This window comes from Musca domestica, unplaced genomic scaffold, assembly GCF_030504385.1.
Source record: "Musca domestica strain aabys unplaced genomic scaffold, Musca_domestica.polishedcontigs.V.1.1 17, whole genome shotgun sequence".
Classification (NCBI taxonomy): Eukaryota; Metazoa; Arthropoda; class Insecta; order Diptera; family Muscidae; genus Musca; species Musca domestica.
In genome coordinates, this window is record NW_026712230.1 from 9,907,895 (window position 1) to 9,918,269 (window position 10,375).

At 36.6% G+C, this 10,375-nt stretch overlaps 1 protein-coding gene across 1 annotated transcript; it reads left to right on the plus strand.

Annotated features, from left to right (window-relative positions):
* The first annotated feature begins 4,576 nt into the window (after positions 1-4,576).
* LOC131801632 (2-succinylbenzoate--CoA ligase-like) lies at positions 4,577-9,294 on the plus strand. Its single transcript, XM_059120490.1, has 4 exons — positions 4,577-4,986; positions 5,060-5,264; positions 8,050-8,169; positions 8,271-9,294. Exons 1-4 carry the CDS (start codon positions 4,635-4,637, stop codon positions 9,271-9,273), a joined length of 1,680 nt encoding a protein of 559 aa, XP_058976473.1. The 5' UTR covers positions 4,577-4,634; the 3' UTR covers positions 9,274-9,294.
* Positions 9,295-10,375: the final 1,081 nt, after the last annotated feature.

Below are 10,375 nucleotides of genomic sequence, written 5' to 3' on the forward strand. Positions count from 1 at the left end.
AAAGGCACCATAAGTTGTTAACCAATATAATACATAGTCAAACATCATCATAAAGGAAAAGGGAGAGGTAAATTTCACATGTTATGAAATTTAAGACCTGTCAAATTACACTGTCCAGCAGGAAAAATAATAATGAAAATTTGCTGAAAATAAAATACACGTATATTGGCGTTTTGAAAGTTTTCATGGCAAAGTAATCTAATCTGTAAGAGGAAAACCTTGCACCTCTATAGATTTTTTGAAATTTTCGGATTAAGATTACTTGCAATTCATGTAATTTAGATACATACGAGGGCCGTCCGCAAAATTCTTAGCTTATAAATGAAAGAGAATTGTTAGTTTTTCAAAAATATTTTTATATTTCAATATACAGGGTGAGATGAAAAAAACTGCAACTAACTTCAGACTGCTGTCGTTTCTAAACCACTCGTCCGACAACTGTCAAAATTATTCCAGTGACAGATCATTATATTGTTTGCAACCGCGCAAAAGCATTTTGGTGAGAATTTTTCAGAAAAAAAGTTATTCGTGATGGAACTCAAGTGGCTATGGAGAGCATGCCATGCACTCCGTGCCATTGCTCGTTACCATGATACTGGTAGCATAGCCCGACGTCAACGAAGTGGGCGGAAGAAAAGAGCAACATCAGAAGAAATGGTTCATAAAGTAAAAAAGCGACTTGATCGGAACCATATTCCATTCGGCAAATATTGAAAAATGAGCTCGAGGTCAAGCCATTAAAATTCCAAAAAGTGCAAGAACTTACTCCGCGACAGAGTAAAAAGGACTCAAAAGAGCTAAAGAGTTGTTTCGCTTGGCCGAAAGTGGTGAACTGCCGAATTTGGTTTTCTCCGATGAGAAAACATTACTTGCTAAAGATGTCAGCAACTTCAGCACCACCAGAACTCAAGCGCCGGCCATGGTGATGGTGTGGGTCGCCATAACAGCCGATGTTCGATCTTCGCTCGTATTAATCAAGCGTGGCTCAGAATAAATGCCGAATATTATCGAGGAAATATCCTTTTGTCCGGAGTGGTTTAAGTGTGAAAAAATGCATCAAAAACGGGAAAACGATTTTCTTCGTGTTGTACACTACAAAGCTGATAACAGTAGTATTGTATATTTTTGCTAAAAATTCAATTTTATAAGCTTTCAAAAACAGGAAAAGTCATTAAAATCGGTAGAGAAATTGACGAATTATATATTTTTGTGTTTTAGCTTTTTGTTCTTTTTATAAAAATTAACAACAACAACTCGGTAAAAACTCGGATTTTTTTGAAAGAGGTAGGTATTTGCACCCTGATTCCTGGAAAGTATTTCTTTGTGGACGGATACCTATATTTGACCCAAAAGTACGTGTGCAAGACCCGGGATAGACCTACCTACTCAACAGATATGGACAATGTAGGTATCATTTGAAAACAGTTTAAACAATATAATTTATATATTGATTTTTTGGACGCGGATTTTATAAAAACTCCCCCCAAAAGTAAAAAAAGTCTTGGAACCAGATGTATGGATTTGGTATATATGTTTGCTGCTTTTTGATGCATTTTTTCAAACTTATACCACTGTAACTTTGCTTTTTGTTAACCGATTTCAGAAATAATTGTAATCAATAAAAAATCACATTTAAGTTACCTTAAAATTCTCTAAATTATCTTGTCCCTCTGTTGAAATGAGTAGGCTTTGCTCGTTTTCGAGTGGAAGTAAAATTCGTTGATAATCGAGCAGATTTTACTCTTGACAAGTACTGTTTTAGGGCAGTTATACCCGACACCCCGAAATAGACTCATAGCTCCTTTTGATGATCACCATAATCACATTTATGCATGACAGGTTGCATTTATTGCCCGATCGAAATGAAATTTTGCACAAATAATTAGCTTGGCCCAAAGATGAACCCTATTGAAATTGGAGATAATCGATAAAAATTTTGATATAGCTCCCATATACATAGTAAGATAGAAAAACCGCAACAAAATCAAATGCCAAAATTTCTTTTTTTTTTTTTAATTTTATTGAATTGAATTGAAGTTTAGATTTGTTGGAATTGGTCACCTTTGGCACGAATTATGGCCTTCAAACGGCCAATGAAACCGTCACATGCTGCCTGAATGTTGCTCTGCGGTATTTTGGCCTATTCCCGGCGAAGCGCTTGCTTGCGTGGTGATCGACAGTTTGGTATTTTTGAGTGCCAACCTTGTTTTCCAAAATACTCCAGACTCAATAGTCCAACGCATTGGTATCCGGAGATTTTGGTGACCATAATGCGCTGGAAATAAAGCGAGGAATCTCATTTTGTAACCATTCTTGGATGGCGCGTGCTGAGTGCGATGTTGCTGAGTCCTGTTGGAATATCCAAGGTCTGCGGACAAAATGTTTGCATGTCCAAAGCCTTAATACACCCTTCGAAGGTGCACATTTTCAGCTGACCTCTTTTACAAGTAAACACAATAATTTTGTTTGCTGGACAACGAATGTTTTCTCATCGGGGAAACCCAAATTCGGCAGTTCACAACTTTCAGCCAAGCGAAGCAACTCTTTAGGTCTTTTGAGTTTATTTTCTTTCTGTTGCGGTGTAAGTTCTTGCACTTTTTGAATTACAATGGCTTTACCGCGAGCTCATTTTTCAATATTTGCCGAATGGAATATTGTGATATGTTCAGCTCACGAGTCATTTTTCTGCCACTGCGACGCGGGTTTCGACCAAGTCGCTTCTTTATTTTTCCAACCATTTCTGCTGATGTTGCTGTTTTCTTCCGTCCACGAGACACAAAAGATTTATTTACATTCAAATGCTGGAGTGCTCTAATGATAGCCACTTTTTTTCCTTTTTTTCATCCGATTATTATTTTTGTTCCTACAGCCCTAAAAAAGATATTCGGAAAAAGTTATCAAATATAACTCAGAAATAGCTTTGCTAAATTTTATCAGATTTATTATTTCATACCTTTATGCATGAATTCAGACTGGAAAACGGTGTGCAAAAGTTGGTAAAAAATCGGTTTAGAAATAGGTATAGGTCCCATATATATGTTTAATCAGATTTGATATCTAATATCAGCTAAAATAGAATATATTATAGCAAAAATCAAGTCAGATATAGCTATAGCTCCTGCTTTACAAGAATTCCCAACATCAACGTATATTTGTTAACGGTAGCTCTACTAAATAAGCACTGTGGTGTATAATATCATAAGGTCGGTTCGTCCATATATTTGACATTTCTTTACTGGTTTTATTTGTATGTGTGTGCATTTTTTCAACTCTCACAAAATTTCACCGAATTCATTTGTAATAGAATTGAAGTCCCCGAAGCCCCCCTCCCATACTAACACTAACAAACCATATAACAATTTATTCTCTTCATGACACTCTTAGAGTAAACCCTTGTTCTAGTTTGGAAATAATTGCTCCCATTTTTTTTAACGGAAGTTATCGCGAGCATTATCGCTTAAAACAAAAAAATGGAAAATAAACCTCTTTGTAAAACTCATACTCTTTGAGTACTCTACCCTCGCGAGCATTTTTCACTCACTAGTAAAATCGAGGAAATCAAACTCAGGTATACGCCAACAGCCCAAAGTCGGGTCAAAACCTTGAAGATGGAATTCGTTGCAAAGGCCAGCCACTTTGAGATGTATGCCTGTATGTGTGTTTTAATGGGAATTTTTTTTAGTTAACGGTAAAGCAAACCTGATTGATTTATCTCAAAAATTTTGTACCCTTCACTATTTATACTATAGAGGGTATATTGAGTTCGTCATTCCGTTTGTAACTCATCGAAATAATAATATTATACATAACAAAGTATACCTATTTTTGGTTAGCGTAAAATTCTAACACGATTTAGCCCTGTCCGTCCGCCCTTCTGTTGTTATTACACTAAAGTCAAAACGAATACAAATAGGAAGTAACGTTTTTGCCAAGATCAGTCTTTTGTCTGCAGGCAAGTCAAGTTCGAAGATGCTCTGTATCGGTCCACGATATCAAATAGCTCCCATATAACGGTACCCCCGATATTCGATATTTTAATGGTTAGAGCCAAATTTTTCAATGAAATTGTCTGAAAATCTATACAAGGAGTTCCTTTTGATTATTTAATCCCCTGGAAGAGTATTGCCTATATAGGTCCACCATATATTCGGTATATTCACGATTTTAGGTATAATATTCACAGGAATTGTTGCTTTATTCTTTTATTTCGATCATTCTTATAAGTGCAGTGTGTTCGATTGTTTTTCCTCCCTTATAACTAAATTTCCACCCGAGTTAAGGTATCAAATATCCAATAAAAAACATTGCATGACCATGTCGGCGATTTATTTTTGACAAATTGTGAATTTGTTAGACAACCCATCATTATTAAGTCGAAGCTATATTAAATTGTAAATTCAAAGTTAATAAGTTCAAACATTGTTAGGAAAATACGGTTACTGTACAGTTTAATATTTGAGAATAGTAACAGCAATTTAAATTCAAATTGTCAGTTAATTGTTTCGATTAAATGTCATTGTTCAACAATCGAATGTGGCATGCAACAATTTTTCCCCAGGTTTTATAAAAGCAACCATCAGCAGGTGATGAAACCCCATTGCAAGTCAGTTATTTGCAAAGACTCCTAGGGTACAATGCACCCTCTAACAGGCACCCACTACGATGCCAAAGAAAAACTCTGGTCTGGACCCAACTGCAAGGAAATCTACAATGAGAATATAACACTGGGTGAAGTTATCTATGATGTGCTCTCTAAGCAACCTCAAAAGGTCATACAAATCCATGATATAAGCGGAGAAAAGCTAAAAGCTGGAGAATTGCTGAAATGTGCTGAGGCCCTCACAAAACACCTTTGGAATTTCGGATTACGTCCGGGTGATATAATTGGCTTGTTTGCCAACAATTGGACGCAAGTAACAACATTGATGGTGTCTTCATTTTTGGCTGGCACACCCGTCAATGCCTTGTATCCAGGATTCGATAAAGGTGAGTTGTTAGAAATTTGTTGGGATTTTTATTTTCTTGATATTATTTCTTCTCTATCGCCCATTTCCCTTAGATAGTGTTTCCCTTATCTATAAGGTAACCCGTCCCAAAATTCTTTTTTGTGAAGTGGAAAATTACCAGATAGCCAAAGATATTATTCGCGAATTGCAATTGGAGGCAAAGATTTTTATTATGAATGATAGTGATGGTGTTCCTGGGGTGGGTCACATAAAGGATTTGCTAAAAATTAAGGAATGTGAAATTCGGAAAGATTTCAGGTGAGTATATTATGAAAAAATATAAAAAAGAAAACTACTATATGAAACAAGTAAAAAATCAGCTAAGCCGGACCGAATTTTAATACCCTCCTTCATTTGTAAAATAATATTGTTGAAAATAAGTGCTGAGATCGAGTTAAAAAAGTCCATTGAAAATGCGTTTAAAGTTATCAAAATACCGAATATCGGCTACTGTTGTTATAAAGGGTGATTTTTTTAAGCTATAGGATTCAAAAAAATTCATGAAATGTGTTTTTTAATTGATAGTATGGTTCATATAATTTAATGTTTGAAGATTATTTCATGCCAATGTCGATCGCGACTGCGATTCAAATGGCCCTTCCGCATAGTCCAATGTGGGCATTATCTTTCTAACTTTTCGGTGGTATCTCACAAATTAATGTTGACTTGAAGCGGGGGTGTTTGTACAGCCATTAGTTTTAATATAGCACCACAATAGATCACTCACGTGCGTGAAAAAAATTTTCACCGAAATTGGGTCTCAATGTCAATGCGTCAATCTTGTCGCGCAAGGCAAGCTCTTGCATTATGGGAAAAAGAGGTAAACCACGATTTCAAATATTTGTGGCATTTTAGTCATATTTTCCATTTAATTTCGCGCAAGTTTGATACAAATAAGAAAAAAGGCTGTTAGTTCCGCCGGGCCGAACTTTGAATACCTTCCATCATTTGGAACAAATTTGGCAATTAAAAAAAAAAAATAAAATCCGTTAAAAATTCTGTTAAAATCTTAAAAATACCAAATGTAGCCGTCATATTAGGGTCTAAAGACGTGGACCGGCATAGGCAACTTTTGTCATATGCCATTACAATATTCTAAATCGAAACTTGAAAAAAAAATCGGTGAAGATTGTAGCTAAAATCATCAAAATACCGAATATCGGGAGGTACCATTATATGGGGGCCAAAATGTGGAACTGCACAGACAATTTTCTGCCTAAGGCTGCAGTATCTATTACGAACTTCAAATACAAATTTGAAAAAAGTTACGATTAATAAAGTCGCTAAAATTATCAAAAATACCATTATATGGGGGCTGTAAGAAGACGTGGACCTACGCAGACGATTTTCTGTCATAGGCTCTAATATTCATTACGAACTTCAAATGCCAAATTTGAAACAATTCCGGTGAATAATGTCGCTAAAATCATCAAAACACCGAATATTGGGAGGTACCGTTATATGGGGGCTGTACGAAGACGTAGACCTGCACAGATAATCTCCTGCCATATCCTGTAGTATCCATTACAAACTTTATATACCAAATGTCAAACAATTCCGGTGAATAATGTCGCTAAAATCATGAAAATACCTAATATTTTGAGGTACCGTTTTGGGGAGGCTATATGAAGATGTGGAACTGCACAGACAATTTTTTGTCTAAAACTGTGGTATTCATTGCGCACTTCAAATACCAAATGTGAAACAATTTCGGTGAGTAATACCGAATATCGGGTGGTAAAGTTATATGGGGGCTATACCAAAACGTGGATCTACATGGCCCATTTTCAATACCAAAAGTCCTGCAGACATAATATACATTTAAGTAAAATTTTATCAATCTACTTCATTTCGTTCGAAGAGCGATTTCCACAGACGGACGCTGAATCGACATAGAATTTTATGCTGATTAAGAATGTATATACTTTGTAGGGTCTAAAATGTATATTTCGAGGTGTTACTAACGGAATGACAAACTTAATATAACCTCCATACTATGGTGGAGGGTATAAAAAATTTCCAATATAAAAATTTCTTATATACCGAGCCGAACCTTTAATACCCTTAACCATTTGGAAGAAATGTTAAAAAATTGCTTTCAAAAATGCTTTTAAATTTTTACCTAAATTTGGATGTATATGAGCAGTTCTCTGCAAGGATGTTTCCTTCGCCCAATACCAGATTTAATACTATTTAGAACTTTTCCTACAATTATAGTACACATTTCCAAAACCATCTCCATATATCAGCAAAGACGACAATCTCAAATTTCGGGATTCCAGTTCTATACATTTATCGAATGCCCAATTCGGTACCTATTAGTACTTTTTGAACAAACAGACACCAACCGTCACATCTATATCAAATTTTGGGATTTCAGCTCTATTTCTTCACTCAATACCAAATTTAGTACTTTTCGAAAAAAATATTATTAATTTTAGTACCCATTTCCTAAACCACCTCGATATCTCAATCTCGGATGCAACACTTCAAATATCCATTTTAAGGATTCCAGTCCTATAAATTCACCCTAATTGTACTAAATATAGTACTCTTCAATACTTTTCGTGCACTTATAGTACACGTTTCCAAAATCACCTCTTAATCAAAAACCTACCGTCAAAAGGGTCCCCAACATAAAAAATTTAAAAATTTCAGCTTCATCCGTTCTCTCTAAAACAAACGGTACCAATTTTAGTACGATTTAGTACGGTTCGCATACTTAGTACATATTTCCGAAAGCACCTTTAACCCAATTTTCAACCTTGATTCTTATAGCAAATTTCAGGTTTTTAACTCTAAAGCCTTCCCAAAGGATTTGAGATTTTCTAGGCGATGAATTGAGGTTTTCCGTAGATATCATATTTTTCATACTCTTCCACAAACAGAATTTGTCGCAAAAAATAAAACTTTTGAAGTCTGCTATAAGACTACTATAGAGATATGGCCGTTTTGAAGTCTTGGTCTTCTGTGGAAAATGACCTCTCCGAGTTATATATCTGTGGCCAAATCGACTGATACTCTCTATCTTGTTTATTGTCAGATATGGCTGCCACGATCTTAATGGAAACGACACGGCTTTGATTATGTGTTCCTCCGGTACTACAGGAACGCCCAAGGGTGTTATGTGCTCCCACAGAGCTTTGCTGAATCAAAAAGTATGGTATGTATCTTTTACTTGCCTTAAAAATTAAACCCGAGTTTGCGGGACCCTTGACGGCGATCACGAAATTCAAATGCCTCCCATTAATATTTCAATTTTAGTTTGACCATCAAAAGAGATTCGGTGATATCCACCTTCAGTACCATGTATTGGATATCGGGTGTTTTAATGATGCTCTCCTCTCTGACCAGCGGTTGTCTGCGTATTTTAACCACGCGACCCTTTACAACCGACTACTTTTTAAAATTGATTGAAAGTCACCAAATAACACATTTCTTTGCAAGTGGTAGTTATATGGCGGAATTGTGCATGTATGCAGATACCAAGCGAATTCAGAGCTCCTTAAGGTCGATTGATACTCTCCTGGTGGCCGGTTCAAAGATACCTTTGGCCGTACAGGAAAAGATGAACGGCATCTTGGCGTGCAACAAACGAAGACCTGGTTTCAACGTGGTCTATGGCATGACTGAATTATCGGGTATTTTGAGCAGTAATTTACATTATGTGGCCGATAGTTTGGAGGGAACTGAGGGCAAGCTGCTGCCCAATAATAAGGTAAAAATTATTAACAAACAAGGCCAGCGTTTGGGACCAACCGAACATGGCGAAATATGCATATGGACACCATACACCTGGAAGGGTTACTTCAAAAACTCCGAGGCCACAGGGAAAGCTCTTAAAAATGGTTGGCTGCACACAGGTGATATTGGGTTCTTTGACGATAAGGGATTTCTTCACGTTTGCTCCCGTGATAATGATGTCTTTAAATCGAAAAATTTCCAAATTTATCCACCCCTGATAGAAGATGTTCTTTATCGTTTACGCGGCATCGCTGAGACGTGTATTGTTGGAGTTCCCGATATGGTGGCAGCGAATTTAATTGCATGTGTCGTGGTGCGCAATAAGACTGTGGAGGGCATACGTCTCACGGCCAAGGATGTTGAGAAGCATGTGGCAGCCAATATGGGTAGTATATATCATATTAGCGACGGGGTTTATTTTGTCGATAGCTTACCAAAAACTGGATCGGGTAAGGTAAGAAGAAGCAAAGTTTTGGAATTGGTAATGTCGATGAAAGATACAGCATTAGAGGCGTTGGAATAAATGAATGATGTTTATACTGTATTGAAAACTGTTTTTTTTTTTTTGGTTCAAGATACCTTTCGGGATACCATAGTATTTTGTTGTTGCAAAATAGTCAGGCTTCATCTCTTTATTGTTGTTTTTAAACAACGTTTGTTTATTAGTGGAGAACGATGGAGATGTTTACCAGGGGGTAAGACAGGGAATACCTAGGTTTCGGAAAGAGAGTCTGGGATATTTTTTTAATACCCTCCACCATTTGGTATAAATTTGGCAATAAATTTGGGGGGTACCGTCATATAGGGGCTGTATGAAGACCTGGACCTGCACAGACAATTTCTGGCATGGGCTGAAGTATCTATTACGAACTTCAAATACCAAATTTTGAACGATTCCGTTAAATAATGTCGGGGTACGGTATATGGGGGCTATACGAAGACGTGGACCTACATGGCATATTTTCTGTTTTATGCTGCAGTATCTATTACGAACTTCAAATACCGAATTTGGAACGATTCCGTTAAATAATGCCGCTAAAATCATCAAAATACCGAATATCAAGGGGTACCGTTATATGGGGGCTGTATGAAGACCTGGACCTGCACAGACAATTTTCTGGCATGGGCAGAAGTATCTATTACGAACTTCAAATACCAAATTTGGAACGATTCCGTTAAATAATGTCGCTAAAATCATCAAAATACCGAATATCGGGGGTACGGTATATGGGGGCTATACGAAGACGTGAACCTTCTGTTTTATGCTGCAGTATCTACTACGAACTCCAAATGCCAAATTTGAAACAATTCCGGTGAATAATTTCGTTAAAATCATCAAAATACCGAATATCGGGAGGTACCGTTATATGAGGGCTATATGATAACTTGTACCTACATGGCCCATTTACGAACTTAACCTACTACTGGCAAAATATACATATTTGCAAAAATGTCTATCTTCATTTGTTCGAAAGATAGCGTGATTACAACAGATAGACGCACAGACAGACAGACAGACACACATACAGACAGACGGACATGGCTAAATCGTCCAAGAATTTTACGCTGATCAAGAATATATATACTTTGTTGGGTATGACATGAGTTTTTCAAGGAGTTACAAA